The sequence below is a fragment of the Anolis carolinensis genome, chromosome 2 (assembly GCF_035594765.1).
Source record: "Anolis carolinensis isolate JA03-04 chromosome 2, rAnoCar3.1.pri, whole genome shotgun sequence".
Classification (NCBI taxonomy): Eukaryota; Metazoa; Chordata; class Lepidosauria; order Squamata; family Dactyloidae; genus Anolis; species Anolis carolinensis.
In genome coordinates, this window is record NC_085842.1 from 63,231,925 (window position 1) to 63,250,706 (window position 18,782).

The 18,782-nt window shown below is 39.9% G+C and overlaps 1 protein-coding gene across 6 annotated transcripts in view; it reads right to left on the minus strand.

The window, feature by feature from the left end:
- Positions 1-18,782, minus strand: part of plxna1 (plexin A1) — a 389,627-nt gene that overhangs the window by 68,213 nt on the left and 302,632 nt on the right. For all 6 annotated transcript variants that reach the window (XM_062969812.1, XM_062969808.1, XM_062969807.1 and 3 more), the window contains exons 13-21: positions 14,566-14,717; positions 12,963-13,083; positions 12,321-12,457; positions 11,234-11,401; positions 9,971-10,064; positions 7,288-7,524; positions 6,424-6,567; positions 4,715-4,949; positions 1,662-1,804 (exon numbers count right to left, since the gene is read on the minus strand). In XM_062969812.1, coding sequence (XP_062825882.1) covers positions 1,662-1,804; positions 4,715-4,949; positions 6,424-6,567; positions 7,288-7,524; positions 9,971-10,064; positions 11,234-11,401; positions 12,321-12,457; positions 12,963-13,083; positions 14,566-14,717 — 1,431 coding nt within the window. The remainder of the gene's footprint in view (positions 1-1,661; positions 1,805-4,714; positions 4,950-6,423; positions 6,568-7,287; positions 7,525-9,970; positions 10,065-11,233; positions 11,402-12,320; positions 12,458-12,962; positions 13,084-14,565; positions 14,718-18,782) is intronic.

Here is an 18,782-nt window from a genome sequence, read left to right on the forward strand (position 1 = left end):
GCCTGTTCCAGAAGTAGCTGAGTAATCTACTGTTTTACCAAGCAAGCCTTTTTCACAAGGTTATCAAAAATCATCAGGTAAAACACTGAGTGTTTCTATGACTATAAGGGTAAAAGACTAGCATAGGTTGATTTTGCCAAGGAAATTACGGAAACAACAGTGTCAAGGATGACTTCGCCAAGGAATTTATGGAAGCAAAAGTAAGATCTATGATACAGAAACAGAAGTGGTGAAATCAAAATAGTCTTCACAGGCCCAATACAACTATAGTACTGTACAGCAGTGCTTCTCAGGCAACTTGATGTAGGAACCAGTATGTTTTTTCTAATGCACCAGAGACTGTTATCATTTAGGTTACAATTCTGTTTTTCTTTCTTGGGGACTCACCTGCCACAATGGCACATACTGCCACTTTGAGCAGCACTGCAACACAAGACAGTACTGTACCAAATAGTTTTCCTGGCCTGTTTTAAAGTTCTATTCTATTCTATTTATGCCAAATCTCAGCAATGCTATCGGGTCTACCAAGTCAACCCATGCACATTCTGCTACTTTTTGTTAAATTCCTTTCTGTTCTGAGCTACTGTTCTGAGAATCACTTCCTGCTTTTATTCGTACCCAGTATCTACTTCTCTGTCTGGCTCTGGCCCCTTTTAACCTAAACTCTAACCACCATTTCAAAGATGTATGTCTACATTCTCTAGTTCCTATCATGCAATATCTTTCAAGAACTGAAACGACCAAGTACAGACAAATGCCTCTTGCCATTCATATAGCAACTAAGGCAATAATAAGCAGGACATACTGTTGCTCTGGAATTTAACAGGCACATTAGGATGGCAGCAAGAGCAGGAAAAATCTAGTTCATAATTCAATAATGATTGTTGAAGCTGGTCTTTCTAAAGCCACTAACTTGCTGAAAGCAGTGATTCCCAAGTTCAATTCTACTTTTAAAGTGCTGGCACCTGTTGCTCCAGTTTCATAAAAGTATTACTTAACTTGCAAACAATTTACCTGGCAACTACTGAGTTATTCTGAGAATGTATTAAAAAATCTGCATATCCCTCCTTAGCCTGACCTTACCACAAGAAATAAAAACAACTTGGAAAAACCTGTAACCTTTGCTTTCAGTTCGAATAATCAAAGATATATTTTGGTCCTGGGGCACTCATCACTCATACCCTCTTACTAATGCGTTTCTCAAACAATATCATGTGTTTCACATTATTATCTTTCAGCTGTCCAGAAATCTGCCCCAAAAGGTTTCTGTGTGCCAGCATTCACAAAACTATGCCAGATTGTCCTATTACACAGTTTGAGTGGGTTCCCATCAAATGCCTAGATGTTCTGTATGTCAACAGAGAGAGTTATGAATGGCATACCAGTATTACCAACCAGTCTATACGGTTTGCACAAGCAATAGAATATTAAAAGTGGTATCCTCAGTTGGCAGCAAATTATGACAGTGGGGCAGTGAAACAAACCTATATTAGTCTATCCTAACGATGCTTTAGCAGAAGAGTCCCTGAGACAGGATGAGGTGGGTAGGGGCTACTATGTAAGAATAACAGATAAGGCTCTCTTACTTGCAAAGCTTAGGAAAGTAATGTAGACCAAAGTGAAGCATTACCCAAGCAGACACACATACACAAATACCACACCTCCATTTCCTTCAGAACTGGATGGTCTTCTATTCCAGGGAAAAGGACTCTCATGGCGTAGGTGCGATAATCCAAGAAGGGAATACCAGCCCCGTCCAAGTCATTGGTCAGTTCATGGATGTCAGTCTGCAGCTCAGCGAATGCTGGAAATGAAATAGCGGATATAAGCAAGAAACACTGACAGAATAGTTCCCAACTTGCCCTAATTATAACCTGCAGGATGAAATCTAATGGTAGACCCTTGGGCATCTTAAAGGCTATTCAGCTTTATTGTGCCATCAGTACAAATTAGATCCATATTAAATCACAGTGCTTGCTAAATCATGATGCAAAAGGTACAAGGTAGTATCTTTGCTGTGTTTTTATCACAGTGTAGTCCAGGGATATATATTATAATGGATTCTTTGGAGCTACACAGATATAGCATAACAGAGATCTTAGAAAACTTAAAGGAACTGCAGAAGCCAAACTAGAAGAGATCTCTCCAATGTCATTCAGTTCAATCTCCTGACACCAAAGAATAAATGGCAGGCAGGTGTGAGGCCCGAAGGCTAGTACTTTGGCACAGAATTATCTTTCAGGCTGTGAATATAGAAAGGCAGGGAGAATGACAAAACATCGGCATAATTTTTTTTGAGAGCACTAGGGAAGAGGAAACAGATCGAAGCCACACAAATCTCCTCACTGCATGCTGATTTTCTATCTTGTAGCTGGAACAGTCATTTGGTTATCTAGTTTTTGACTGGACTGGAAAGAAGAAATGATAGAGAAAAATGCCATCCTATACCTTTAATTGCATCTAAAAGGGAAAGCAGATTGTTTGTGTACATGTTCTACTGCGGTACATGTGGGGGGGAGTGGGGAGGGAATCAAATTAATGGCACTTTAAAAGGAAGCTAGAAGCCGCAGAGGGCTGTAGGCTGATCAGTTTGATGAGAAAAAACAAACCGTCAGCTTGAAAGGCACACTATCTTATCTGTAACTAGTGGGACTAGAAAAGAGAAAAGGCAGAGAAGATATTGCGGCTTTTAATTAAAAGCAGATCCTTTTATCTGCCAGCTGTGGAAGACAAGGCAAAAATCTTTTCCACGTACTCCCTCCCTCTTTCTCTGTCACTATTTTTTTCTATCGGGCTATTTTTTCCCACTTCCCTCTTTTTTATTATCTCATTTTAGGTGCCCGCTTCTGTCGCAGCCTCTGGGCCAAGTTGGAGTTGGCAGGGTCACAGCCCTAGGCACTGGCTTGTGGCGATAATGGGCAATTAGGTTTTATCAGCAGGATCAGAGGCAGCATTCTGTCCAATTTCTCAGCATCTGTCTGTCACATAATGAGAGACCCACAGCCTTTTGCAGGCAGACAGGCAGGCTTCTCCTTCACTTTAAAACTTTTCTGTTTAAAACCTTACTAAGTTATCTCCACCATCACTAGAATTGCTTCGCCCGACCCCAGTCGCCTTCCGAAGGAGAGCCCACGAAAGAGGGAAGTGAGTTTACAGAAAGAAGAACCCAGAATTGCAAGCACAACCAAGTGCTAGAAAAAGGAATGGACAGTTGGGGTTGCAGTATAAACCTTGTTTTGGTATTTTAAATCTAAAGCTTAAGTAATTTGAAGGTGGAACTAACTCCCCTGACTCATATCTCTTTCTAGAGAATAGGAAAGCTGCAAAATTATTCATCAGAAGTTGCCAAACCTTAGCTCTACTGCTCAAAGATACCGAATTATACAGTCCAGGGATTACAGAATCATACAACTGGAAAAAGCACTAAGGCCATGCATCCCAATATCCTGTCATTCAAGAATGCAATCAAAGCATACCTGACAGCCCTCCAGCCTCTGTTTAACATAGAAATTACTGCCCATTGAGGGTGAATGCAAGACATTTTGTTGTCTTAGGTTAAAGATAAGAAATCACAGCTCCTCCATTAGACATAACAATTGCTGGCTGGACTGGCTGTTTCTCTGTTTTAACCCTGGTGACATGACAACATTCTGTACAGCACTTGAGGGCAGTGGAACACTTCTAGGGTTCAGGACAGACAGTGAAGCACTGCTATGGTCTTTAATGCTTTGCCACTGGTCTGTCCCTTTCAGCTTCTGCTGCCAGAGGCAGCTGATCAATTCACCCCAGTGATAGGGAAAATAGAAGCCATTAACAATGGTGAAATAAGCCATAGTTAGAATCCAGCACTATTTTAATTACCGTATATACTTGAGTATAAGCTGACCTGAATACAAGCTGAAGCACCTAATTTTAACACAAAAACTGGGAAAACTTATTGATTCAAGTATAAGACGAGGGTGGGAAATGCAGCAGCTACTGGTAAATTTCAAAAATAAAAATAGATACCAATAAAATTACATTAGTTGAAGCATCAGTAAGTTAAATATTTTTGCGTATTTACATAAAACTGTAAGTTAAGATGAAACTGCCTAACTCTGATTACCTATTTACTCAAGTATAAGCCAATCTGAATATACCAGAACCCTCACTCGAGTATAAGCTGAAAGGGGCTTTTTCAGCCCTAAGAAAGGGCTGAAAAACTCTGCTTATACTTGAGTATATGAGGTAATTGTTACTCCCATCTTCCTACTCTGACCTTGTGGTAATCTGTAAGATTCTTTCACCTTTTAAAATTTAAAGGATTATTTTATTATTAGTCTTTTTAAACAGTTGCAAACACCAAGAAAAAAGGTTCTATGTGCATTTAATGAATACATGTATATATTTATCCTCACCAACAATCCTGTGAGCTAAATTAGATTAAGAGGAAATGACTGAGCCAACATCCTCCAGTGAATGTGCTTGAGTAGAGCTTATGGGGGACAGGCCTGGGTAGGGATTTGAATCTTTTAGTAATTCAGAAGAGAAGAATCTGGGACCCATGAGATGTAAGACTTCAACTTTCCCCAGTCTCACTAAGCACAGTCAATGGTTTGGCATGATGAGAGTTACAGACTGAAACAGCCAAAAGGTTCACTACATCACAGCAACCCTTGACTTTCATGTTCATCCTACTGTTTCATTTTCTTGCTCTTTGTTTTGGTATGCTCACCCTCCTTGCACTCCAAGGCCACACGGGATTCCAAGTTGTCCATCTGCAGTTGGAGACGTTTGAGTGTACGGTCAGCATCCCGGGACTTCCGTTTGTATGCAATGAGGACAATGATGATGATGAGCAAGAGAAGACCCCCACCCCCTCCAATACCAATTATGGCTGGCAAGGTCAAGAGGTTGTCTGAGTAAATCTGCAGGGTCCCTGGGGAGAATTCAAACCCTCCAGCCTTGATCTGGGAGACAAAGCAAGAAAGAAAGAGCAACATCAGCAACTAGGGTCACCTTACTACACAAAAAAGCATTTATATTCCTATCAAATTCTCAGACAATTTTAAAATTTGATAGTTGGGTTTCTTTATGCTTACAAGCATAAAAACCATTGGATGGTTAGGATCTCAGCTATCAAAGGAAACATGACTCCAACGTACTGGTAAAAATGCATACCGAATAATGTTGTTTAAGAATGTAGATCCTTCAAAATGCAAAATCTGATATCTATATGGGGCCATGTGACCTGAACCATCTCTAAACAGCATAATAACAAGGGGCCATTTTGAAATGCTTCTCAATAATTTCATTTTTAAAGTAAACATTATTCAAAGTAGATGCAAGGCAAATATTAAAGGGTCTACAAGTTTAAAATATTGAATGAGAAATGGCTTCTAGAGATGTTCCTCAGCCAGCATACATTGTGAACCCAGGACAGGAACAGTGTCGCAGAAACTGGAAGAAAGAACAAGGTGGAACAATCCCTTTCTGATACTTTGCCCAATGTCCATTACTCTGAAATCTGTTGTGGTACAGGCTTCCTCTGCTGGGAATGGTACCAGAATTTTAAACTTTTCCAGCTGGTGGCCTGTGCTACCCCTTTGCCATAGGATAAGTGAACAGCTGCTATCTTCTGATTTGCAGAATCTGTAATGCCAGTAGGAATTACAGGAAAGGAACACTTGCTGTTCAGGACCACGCACTGCTCAACAACAGAACAGAGGCTCTCAGTTACTCTGCATGTTCATTATAATAGTTATTCCAGTCTTACTAGCTACATCCCAAGTATCTTCTACTTAGTGCTAGCAGCAGACTTTAGAAGGAAACAAATGCATGTGTAGGAAGGACAATGGCCAGGCACCACAGGGCTAACTCTCATGTTGCCTGGCCAAGGCGCTTGGAAGAGATTAGATGGGATGCAGACACATGCTGGTGCATTGCCGATGCCTTCAAGGAGCAGGCAGCGTGTTTGATGTCTCATTCAAAGAACATTATCATAACAGATGGGATGCTAAGTGCATTCCCTGATGGATGAGACGCCTGGGGCAGGGAATGTTTGGGTCCTTTTCAAATACCGAAGGCCACACAGAGCCCTAGAGTGAGTCAGAAGTGCTGCACTGCAGCCTAATGAACAGCTAATCCTCCTTAGCAGATTCAGAAACTGTTGAGTGGAGGCAGGGAACAATTAAAGAACTTTGCTTTGAGAATTTACTCAAATTTTCTTTCCCCTTTAAGATGAAAAAAGCTGGAACAAGGAACCAGTTATGTCACTAAAGTTGATGCAGAAGATGCCTGTTATGTTTGCTGCATCAGAGTAGATTACCTTTCTGAACTACATGAGTCTCTTTCTGCACAAAAACCCCACACATCTTAAGTACAAAGTACCAAGCTGTTAAAGGAACAGAAGCACAAACAAGGGCTATGCCTGACACAGTTTACCGTCACTTTATGTTGTCCTGTGAGATTTGGTGACTCGCAAAGAAGTTGGGTCTCAGAAACCGTAAGGGCACAAGGAGTGTCGCCAATTAGAACAGTGTAGTTTAGTCGGGAATTCCCAGATGCTGGAGGAACCAGGTTCCGACCCTTTGAAAAAGAAATGAAATCAGCTCTGTATTTACCAGTAGGGTCCCAGCCTCATCCTACTAACTAACAAGCCAATATTCTGGATCCAGTTTTCTTCTCTAGTAACAATATTTCCTTATGCCTAAATAGACTAAAGATGACCGTCCCAAGCTCCCCAAAATATCCTTTGCTGAATAAGAGAACCATCTGGTGTTAATCCTAAATATGAAGGAGGCATTTGTTGAAAGAAATTTATCTTCTCTGCCTTTGGCAATTGTAACATGAAAACACAAATACAGTAGAGTCTCACTTATCCAACATAAACGGGCCGGCAGAATGTTGGATAAGCGAATATGTTGGATAATAAGGAGGGATTAAGGAAAAGCCTATTAAACATCAAATTAGGTTATGATTTTACAAATTAAGCAACAAAACATCATGTTATACAACAAATTGGACAGAAAAAATAGTTCAATACGCAGTAATGCTATGTAGTAATTACTGTATTTACGAATTTAGCACCAAAATATCATGATGTATTGAAAACATTGACTACAAAAATGCATTGGATAATCCAGAACGTTGGATAAGCGAGTGTTGGATAAGTGAGACTCTACTGTACGTTTAAAAACAATGTTCTTAATATAGAGCCCTCTGTAACTAGGGTGGAGACTGGTCATTCCACAGAAGAAAACCTGTGACTCATATCTGCTTTTAAAGTGATGCTGAAGGCGGTATTACCTTGAGGATGAGAGGGGAGCTTGGCTTAAGCTCTAGCATACCAGAAGGAAGAGGCTCAAACACAGGATCTGGGTAATAGACAAAGTTGGTTTTGTTGATGATCAGCAAGGCCTGGACGTTATCCATGACAAAACCGATCTCATCTGGGCGATCACCAAGTTCTGGGGGGCTCCGGACTGGGTTGTCAATGGAGGGAGCATAGCATACCATGGTGGTATCATTATGGACAGTACAGTTCTAGAAAGGAAAAAGCCGCTTCTGTTAGTCCACATTCTCTCTGATTTCCAACAGAAAGGAAAACCCGATGTAAGAATGGAAATTCCGTATTTTGCTTTCACATGCAAGAATAAGAAGTTAAAATTGCGCTCCTCACTAGGTGAGATTAGTTTGTACTTTTACTGTTCTTGAGTAGTAATATAACTCAACAAAATGTTGCAAAATCACCTAAAAAGTAATAAGATGTTGTGAAGCCATATTGTCTTATGGTGGTTCTATAGACACTAAAATTGAGGTAGAAAGTGGATTAAGCTGATCCTGTTCATCTACACAACTGCCCCAGGAACCAGTTCCAGGCTGAGACAGTGAGCACAGTATCTGCTAATGGTGGATCGCAATGAAATCCAGATTTTTTTCTTACCTAGTGCACTGAGATGCACTGATGCGAGTATCAATGTCCACTCAGGATCAGTGCTAGATTGTGGCAGAGCACAGGAAATCAGAACAAAGGGGTGGAAAGCAAGAGTCCCCATGGGAATGATGTGGTTTCCATCCCAGGAAAGTACTTATTCACCCTCTGGGACTCTATTTTGGATTTTTAAAAAGTACATCAGCGCTAGCGGTGTCCTGACAAGCACCCCAAGTTTTTTAGTCTTGCATTCAACCCCTGCATGGGATGGACCCTGAGCAGCTACAGCAGATTTTCTTACCTTATTCTGGACTTTTTGGTGATTTTTTAAAGTGCTGTTTCTCAATGTATGCTACAGCACACATTGAGTGTACATTTTGTGGACGCCCTGTCCTTGATCCAGCTTCAAATTGCAGTATAGTGTCAGTATAGAACTGCCCTTAGAGATGGGGTCCAGGTTAAAAGTTCCATGACACTTTTCTCATGGTTTAATGCTAGCAACTACAATGGTGTGGTCAAATGTCATTCATAAGCTCATCATCCCACTCCTATCACTTTAAAATAAGAGATGAAGATGGAAATGTTACACTTCCCCCAATTACAGGAATGCCCATATTGTAAGCATAGTGTAAGACTGTGATCAGTTAAACTTATTTAATTCTGCAGGGTCTGTTTAAAATTATTTTCATGTTATACTTAAGAAAATGAGCCCGACAAAACAGAACTCCAAAACAGGTACATAACAATTAGCCGAAGGTCTGCAACCCAGGCAAGTGTTCAAAGAATAAGGTTTTTTTTGGCTTCGACTCGGTCTGGATTAAGGTTTATGTACAAGGTTTTGTGGATGAATGGCTCAAGTATTTTGTATTGTTTTTAAATCTGTATATTGCATATTGCTAATTTATTTAACTGTTTTTAACTGCTTATGTTTTATTCCTTTGTATTGTTGTGTATTGGCATCGAATTCTGCCAGTTTTGTAAGCCGCCCCTAGTCCCTTCGGGTGAGAAGGGCGGGATAGAAATGATGGAAATAATAAATAAATAAGTCCATTTTCCACTTATTAGTGGGATTTGAGAAAGGGAATTAGGTTGTTCAGCCCGTGAAATAGGAAATCTTTTTTGTTTGTTGGTTTGTTTAGCAATTGAATTTTGGAAAGGAGGTCAAAACACACCTGAGCAGTAAAGGGTAGGGGTGGAAGACAAAGTAATTCCCAACTGTTTGTTCCAGCATAACATACAAACAAAAAACAGTCAAAGCACTTTATTCCATACTAAACCTTCCAGGACAGCAAACTAGAGTTTCTCCTCCATGGAAAACTTAACTTGGCCCCCCTTTTATATGAAAATCTACTTATAGATCAAGGCAAAAGACAACAGCACAAAAGTTTCCTCTCTCCTGTACTGATTTCTTAAAGAATTTTTTTAAAGAGTACACTTTGAAGAGCCTGGGAGAATGATCTGTAGTGGTAGCAGATTCAACAACATGGCTGGAACCAAAGATGTCACTTTTCATTCAGTTGCAAAATTTCCAAATAACATGTAGTGACTTTCTCCCATGAAAAAGGGATGGATTTTATTTGGCTCTTATTAGAACATAGATAAGCCTTGTCAAGCTGAATATTCCTCTCATTTCTGTAGCTTTTCATGACATCCTTTGTTGATTATGTACAACAGATGCTCCCACCCGTGAGTGCGGAAGGTGATATAAGAGAGGAACTGTTGTCCGTAGTATCCTACAATCACCCAATTTTTCTGTTAAACAGATTACTGGAGTTTCTGTAGCATTAAATAAGTATCCTGGACCACATAAAGCAATAAGGAGAAAGTAGGACATGTGTATGTGTCAACTGAAAAAATATGGTAGAGACTCCTTCTTTGGAGGCTTTTAAACAGAGGCTGAATGGCCATCTGTTGGGGGTGCTTTGAATGCGATTCTCCTGCTTCTTGGCAGGGGCTTGGACTGGATGGCCCACGAGGTCTCTTCCAAATATGGTTCTATGATTTTGGATTCTCTTAAAAACAGCTGTCCATTTGTCAGAATGCCAAAAGCTCACTTACATTTTCTGCCTCAGCATTGCCGTATTTGGCTCGAATCCTGGGTTCCTTAATAGTGGCCAAATTGGTGCCTGTCACAGTCAACAATGTTCCACCGCTAGAAAGAAAGCAGAAGAAAGGGTTTGGAAAAACCTATAATGGTTTGTAGGCTGCCTAAAACTATTAAGACAACTATTTCTATCCCAGTGTTGTAAAAACTACACGTTGTCTCTTATCTTCAAATTAGGGAAAACCCAATGTTAAGACTAACTTTGTAAAAATGAACAACTACTAAAAATGAACACTTCTGTCTTCCATTCATCTCCTCGATAAATCAAACTTCCTGCTATGATTCTCTGATTCTGGCTATGAATCTTCACGCGGGGCTAAAATCGGCAGCATGCACCAATTTAGTTTAAGCCACCCACAAAGCCTGCCGGCTCCCATCAAATGATGCCGGTGCAGCTCCATGAATGAAGGAGGCCAGGGCCGGCGCATGCCACCACCACAGCAACACGGGAGACAACCTGATCTAGAAGGCTTTTAGGATGGAGGATGGGATAAAATGCTTTAAATGAATGAATATATATTTAATTAGGACTGAGTCATGACAGTTAAAGTTGTGTCAAACTGGAATAATTCTACAGTGTAGATGTAGCCCTGCAATTCAATCCTATGTGTGATTAGCCAAAAGTAAGGCACACGGAATACAGTATGGCTTCTGCTAAATAAATGGTATTTGAATGGTAATCTTAATGACATTAATTGACATTATATTTCATGATGAAAGAGTGTTATTCCTTCCAGTTATTATTTTCTATCTCCATCTAATTTATTTGAAAGGATACCAAATCTGGGTATCTCTTAATTCTAGAAAACGGATTATCTGTTTTTTTCTATTTTATACTTATATCGTTGGAGAAAGTCTGCACCAGAAACAAAGACCTCCTGCAGTGGTACTCAATCTTTGATCCTCCAAATGTTTTGGACTTCAGCTTTGGTAATTCCTAACAACTGGTAAGCTGGCTGGGACTTCTGGGAGTTGAAGGCCAAAATATCTGGAGGACCAAAAGTTGAGACCCACTGCCCTGATAGTTCAGCCTATAATGTCTTTGACGTACTCTGTTGTCGTCTTAAAATGGAAAGTTTGCAACATTCAAGAGCACGAGATTTACACCCAGCAATGTAAATAAACAAATAAATGCAGATTTCCGCTCACACTACAACACTACAAACTTTCTGATTCTCTCCCCCCCCCCCCCCCCCCCCATATCTAATCAGTGCTACCTGTTGATGCTCCACTCAGGGTCTATCTTCTGAATAGTGGGGTCTTCAGTATAGTAATACATCACATCCGGACTGCTAAGTATGGCTCGGTTTATATGGATGAGAATGGGCGATTCCCCTGGAACTTGGCCAGGAGGTGTCCTGCATCGAATTTCACCAGCATTTCTCCTGTGCAAGAGAGAGGCAGAGAAAGAACCACAAAATTGGAAAACCAATATACATCATTTTTGCTGCTACACAGTAGCATAATCTCAGCACTCAGAACAATGGCTATTGCCTCTCTTTACCAATCCTATATAGACAATGAGATTTTTTTGATATGAACAACAAAATCCTCTTCCTACAAGCAAGGATGGGGCACCAATTGCATGTCGGGTTGTCAAAGCTGATTTTGTTGGTAAGGAAAACTGCTCAAAAGAAGGACAGGATAGACTAAAGATTATCTCTTAATTATAGTGGGTGCTAATTAATATTCAAAAACAACTGAGTCTTGTTATGGATTATACCTCTTGGGTTCACATGCAGAGAAAGGGCAGACAGGACCTGTTTGGGAAGGATTCAGCCTTGTTCCTGTTCAGCTTTTCATATTTTATATCTAGAAGTAAAATGTCACTGTCTGCATATGCTATCTCCCTCTGTCTCAAGGAAGTACTGCTAAAATTATCAGTTAATATAAAAAGAAAAGCAAAAAAACAGCTGTTGAAGCCGGCATAGCTCTGGAGTGCTCCCCATCGTGTGCCTGCTGCAAACAGCAGCGATTAAGCCTGATAACCAGTAATTACAACACAAAAATATTTAAAGAGCCGCTCCATTATCATCCCTAATCTAAAAATTATCCACTTCATGGCTCAGGGATTTGTGCTTTTTAGAAAGAAAGGAAATTTGCAGATTCAATGTGTCTTTTTTTGAATCTTGAAAAGGCATTCCACATCTTAACACTGGAGTCTTTGCTTGTCTCTTTAGGAGTCATACTTTATTTTAAAGCACACATACACAATCAATACAACACACAAACTCCCAATATTCACAAAGCTTGGTGCATTTCTCTAATTCTGGTTCTCTATTCTGTAGCACACCAAAACCTCACCATGAAAAAGTACATTGTTGGCCACCAATGGTCACGGCGATGTCACTTCCTGCATTGAGGTGCTTTCCCTTGATGCTGATCCAGGTGCCCCCTGAGAGAGGACCACGGGCTGGAATCACTTGTGAGAAAGTAGGAGTCTGTCAAAATCAAACAAAACAAATTCACAGTTCAGGGAACCTCACGTGGTAATGCCTTTAAGTGAAAAACTGGAGATGTTCAATGTGTGGTCAAAGGCTTTCATGGCCGGAATCACAGGGTTGTTGTGGCTGTATGGCCATGTTCCAGAAGTATTCTCTCCTGACGTTTTGTCCACATCTATGGCAGGCATCCTCAGAGGTTGTGAGGTATATATATGCCTGCCATAGATGTGAGCGAAACATCAGGAGAGAATACTTCTGGAACATGGCCATACAGCCCGGAAAACACACAACAACCCCCAAAACTGGAGAAATGCAGAGTAAGAAGAGATGCTCTAGGCCAGGCATGGGCAAATTTTTGCCCTCGAGGTGTTTTGGACTTCAACTTCCAGAAATCCCAGTCAGCCTACTGGCTGTTAAGAATTGTGGGAGTTGAAGTCCAAAACACCTGGAGGGCCGAAGTTTGTCCACACCTGCTCTAGGCAAATGATTAACTCATGATTACCACAAAAGTGAAGCTTTTTGGAGCAACTGCCTTGTAGCTGGGAGAGCAGTCTTTAACACAGACTTCTACAGGAGCATCTTGGGTTTTGCTGGGGCTGGCTTCTCCAATCTCACAGACAATCCTAAAGAAGGAACAACATATATTTTTGTAACTTATATGCTGATGTTTGCAGAACTGCCCTGAGGATTTCAGGCTGCATCCTGAAGTCACGAAGCTGGTATTTGTCCTCTTATTTATAGTAAGGACAAGTACTCCCTTCCAACATTGTCACTATACTTTGGCAGGCTGTTGTTGTTTTAATTAAATGTCATCTAACAACTTCAAGAAGTGATTTCTCAGCACATATCAAATTGGTTTTTTTTAACAATAGGCATATTAAAATTGCAATATATATAAAATATTACAAGTGGTGTAACACTCAACTCAGTAGGAAATCAATTAAAATTCAACCAAAATAAAAAGAGAAATAATAAAGAACACCCCCCCCCCCCAATTTTCTCTCTTCTCTGACTCCTATAGCTGTATGTGTTCAAACGCAGCTGACACATGAAACAGTACAAACGTTCCTATACATTTCTGGATTAGCATTTTTGATATCATTGCTATTTGCATATGAAAAGAAAGGCACCCAAATGTTCATAAATTGATTTCTCTTATTAAATCCTCTTTTTGAACTTGCGCTGTTAGTTTATACATAATTTTAACTAGAACAGCCTGCACAGCTAAGACAAAAGAACAAAGGAGACTACACAGAAAGAAAAGAAGTTATCCCACCAGCTGGCTAGTCAGAATTGATCAGCTTTAGATAGGACATGTATCTCCCAACATACCATTATGACTTTGTTAAGAAACCAGAAAGTACACCCAAAACATTGGGAGTGGGACTTAAAAGTTCATTCTTTCTCTGACAAGCTCTCTGCTCACATTCGCCATTTTATAAGAGATGTAAAATTCTTCCAAATCAAAGCTCCTTATCTTGGGGCTCCTCTAGTGACTGATGTGTCACTGCTGACTACTTCCTACCAGTGAACTATAAAGCCAGAAGAATAATTCTGACAAAAATGTCATATCGGGTTTGCCTTATCCCTTGATATTTTCTGGAAATAAACAGAAAGGTCTATCCGGTGGCACGATTTCTTTCTTTCCAGGTACCTTTCACCCATCTTTTCTCTCTATAGAAATCAAAGAGGCACCCAAGCATTTGGCATCACACTTAATCATCCCAACACTGCCTGTGAGGTAGATTAGGATGAGAGGAAATTTATTCTAAGGTCAATTCACTGAACTTTATGGAAAAGCAAGGAGATTGAAATTAGGCCAAGTTCAAGCTGCTGATGTACTGGACCCAGCTGTCTCTTTCAACGGTGGAGGGAATCTTTGAAGCACTGTAGGACCATGAAGGATGTAGGACATAAAATACAATTACTCAGATTTTCTCCCTCTAAAATCTCAATAAACAAATAACAGATAGAGTTAGATGAGTCTAGGGCCAACTCTAGCGACATCTCTGAGAAAATAGAGTCTATGTAGATTTAGTGTGATATTCACATATCTTTTTTCTTTACATGTGCTAACTGCCATCCTGCATCTGTAGGATACTCACTGCTCAGCACTGATATATTCGCTCTCAATGGGAATGCATATCACTTTGCCAACCCATACACCACTGCGTACATCCTCGAACTTCAGACCAAGGTTTTCGCCGATGATAGTCAAACGAGTCCCACCCTGACGGGGGCCCGTTTCAGGAAACAGCTAGAAAAGGACAAAGCCAGACAGTTACTAGGCTAATGGGGTGACATTGGCCAGGTAACCTATTTATGTTACAACATTCTTTTGCATAATACAGTATCTAAATATTTATCAATATATTTAGATCTTTAGGTCTCTAGCCATATTTCAATTAAGAATCAATTAATATCCAGAATCAAAATAAAATAAGATGAGAATTCAGGAAGCCAATTCCTTCTCAGTCAAAACAGATTGCCATTATCCCTTTTATAAAGATAACTAGTGCCTTATTTGCTAGTGCCTCATTTCGTGCCATTTCAGACTTTCCTTGCCCACCCATAACAATTCTAGAAGATAATTAGACCATGTACATGAGAATTTAGACCTCTGGGGATTTTTCATGGCAACACACAAAACAGAAACCTCAAGCACCCTTCTTTTTGTAAGAAAACTGTAACACACTCAAGAACTGCTTAGCTAGCCCTGAAAATGTTTGAGCTAGTGGCTCCAATGTACAAGTGCAATTCAGGTCAGTAAACCACCCACTGTTTCTAGTTCAAAAGTAATGCACACAAATAGCACTCTGGAATCAAAATGGAAATGTGGAACCTTTCTACTTTGTATGGGTTTGCTTGTAATCCTTACACTGGACTGTCCTTCTAGTTAGCATAGCGCATCCTCTCTGACATTTTGTGGCCATTCTCTTTGCTCAGGCTTGGGCATTCATGTAGAGGCTACTATTTCTCCTTCACAATGTGAATTAACACAGGGAAATCACCCTTCCTAAGTTTTTCTGACAAAGGAGACACCAATTAACCTTTATAATGTGGATCTTCTCTTCCCATTCCAACTCTGGTGCTTCCCAGCTTAGAGGTTTCTGCCAGTACCAGCTGGGAAGGGGGAGAAGCCCCAGCAGAGCACGATAAGCTTCATTTCTTAGGATTATTTTCAATGAAACAGACAGGTGTGGCTTGACATATACCAGCATGATGACAGATGAGCAATGCGGTACGGGCCCACCATTACCACTAACAAGGTAATTATGGGCAATTTTACACCAGAGTTTGCTGGCCCTGGGTGCTTGGCACACCCCTGCCAACGATAAAGAGGATTAATAGCATCCAGCTGAGAAAGCTCTGTGTTGGGTCACTGGCAACCCTAAGCCAAAGAGAGTCCAAGAAAAAGAGGCCTCACAAATGACAACTAGCCATGGATGGGAACAGTATAAATGAGCCTGCAAAATCTCATTTTGAGTGTGTCCTTAGCTAGCCTATCAATGTAACCTAGAACTCTAGATACAGCTTGTATTGTCCTTTTCCTGAGTGGGAATGGGATCAATATAATAATATGATCAAGACAATGCATTGATGTCCACCCAATACTGCTTACAAAGAAAATGCCTCAAGAAAATACACAGGCTCTGGCACAGGAGAAATAGTTTCTGTCATTGTGATATAATCAGTGAATAACTTTGCTTTTGCACAGACTGGACTCTTATTGTTACCATTACTATTACTATTACTGTTTTTCTAAAAAAGAGATGCATGGAATACTCACGCAGGGATGTTAAAACATTTTTAAAAATTGGCATCAACAAAGATATCACCAAAAAGGGCAAGTTAAGTCAGGGTGATTTTTGCATTTGAGCACTTTTTCAAAATTTTCAGAAATATTGGTTTTTGTGAGAAAAATGCTTTGCACAGGAAACAGTATGCTTTACTTAACAATTCAACATTCAATAGTTAAATCAGCTGTCAGTATTCAAGGGACAGTTTAAGACCTATTTCTTCCAGTAGGCTGATCCAGTCAATTCTGAACTATGTATTTCAAGGTAACGTCCTGTATCTATTGCATTTTAATCTTTGTTCTGTGAATTTTCATATGTGTATTTCAAAGAAATACATTTAAAAACTGAATATTTTACTGAATGTTTTATGGTGATGTGTTTTTAACTATTTTGTGTCCCACCGCGAGTCGTGAGGAAGGGCAGGGAAGAAATTTGTTATTATTGTGAAGACTTACTGTTTTGGGCAAAAAAAAAGTTGCACAAATATCACACAAATAATTTTTCCCAAAATAAAAAATGCAAGGTTTTTTAAAAATACAAATGGTTTTTTGAAATTGTTGGTAGAAAATTTTTGAAATTCTTCAGTCATATGTAAATAATTTTAAATTTTTAATAATTTACTATTTTGTTTGTCTTTAATAGGATCTTCTGGTAAGTTACTTGACACACAAATAGCTAGCCATTGGGTAGTTACCTCAATTTTTACCCACATGGTATTTTATTTGCCTATCAAAATGGCCCCCTCGTTGCCCTCCTTCAAAAAGCAGTTAAAAACATCAGATATAAAATACATTTACTTTTTCATTCTTTAGATAATGCCTTATAAATACCAGTATATTGCATTGATTAAGCTCCAAGAATAAACTGCTGCTGAATGACCCATAGCTGAGGCACCAAGAGGTTGTGGCTTGCCCAAAGTCAACATGGATCAGGAATCCAAAGCCCACAGACTTTGTTTCTATCCTTGCTTTTTGACTTACAAGCCACTCCACAAGTTAACCGACATGAAGGCCTTGGGCAATCACATGCCACGCTTCTGAATTCATATAACAGTCAAACTGATTTGAGCTTTGGGGTTTGCTGCTCGCCTAAATTCAATGCAATCATCTGCTAAAGTCCTGGATCAGAACTCATTAAAGCGGCAGCTGCAGCCGGCAGCCCAAGTCATTCTTTCCTAAATTGAGCTCCTCTGGGGTGCTTGGTGAGCTGTGGCTGTTTGTTTGGTATTGTTAAATTAGTGTTAAAGGCTGCCGTGGCATGTTAGATTTCCCCTCCACTGCAGCAAAACTGACAAGGGCCACACGTTTGGGGAGCCGCAGCTCTTGGTAAAAGTCAACACTGCTTGACACACTGTGTGGGGAGGTCACCATTAAACAAGGCACTAGAGAGACAGAGTTTGCAGAGAAATCTGGCTCTTTCTTGAACTCCTCTCCACACACAGAGGTGCCCACTGTAGCTTCAGTCTCAGCAAACAACAAACCTCTTTTGCTAATTGGTTTCAGAGCACAAACTCTTCAAATCTGCCAAATGAACTGGACACAAAGATCTAACCATGCCCGAAAGATGAGACAATGAATCATAGGCTAACCAGCTTGGCCATTTGATTATTTTGTTTTGGAATGACTCTTATCTGCCTGCATACATAGCATTCCAACTGAGAACATGCCTCTGAAATGTAGATTGGAATGCTGATTGAAGATGCAGATGTGGGTGGGTACCATGAAAATTGTTTTTATGCATGAGGCAAGTTCTAAAGAAGAGGTTTTAAAGTTTAAATAAGACATATACTAGTAAAATCTTAGTATGATGTATTTCACCCCCACTTCCCAAGTGCATTCAATTAGAACAACAAAAACAAACTTTGGATGAAATGTTGGAGTGTAGTATCTTGCCAGGGTGACAAAGAGAATCCTTTAAGAAATCATAGTATATGTATTTTTTTTATCCAAAATGCTTAGGATCAGAAATGTTTTGGATTTCAGATTAATGGGGGGTTTTTTTTGGAATTTTTAAATATTAGTATTTGCATATGTGCACATATTGAGATATCTTGAAGATGGGACTCAAGCCTAAAGATAAAATTCATTTATGTTTCATCTACACTATATAGTCTGGAAAAATTATACAATATTTTTATAATTGTGTGCATGAAACAAAATTTGTGTACATTAAACCTTCAGAAAGCAAAAGTTCACTATCTTACCCATCCATATGGGCAATATCAGATTTTGGAGTATTTCCAATTTCATATTTCCAGATAAACGATACTCGCCAGGTTCTGGCGGGCTGGAGTAAATGCCCCCCAGAGCACCTCAGCATCCTAAAGGGTGAATTGTGCACGAGAAGGTGATTCTGTAGCTAACCTGGACCCAAACCATGTATGGCTTTAAAGGTCAACACCAACACTTTCTACTTTGCCCGGAAACTAATTGTAAGTCAGTGGAGTGACTAACTATAGTATTCATATAATATGCACACTCCTAGATGGTCCTGTAACCAAATTGGCTGCCATGTTTTGAACT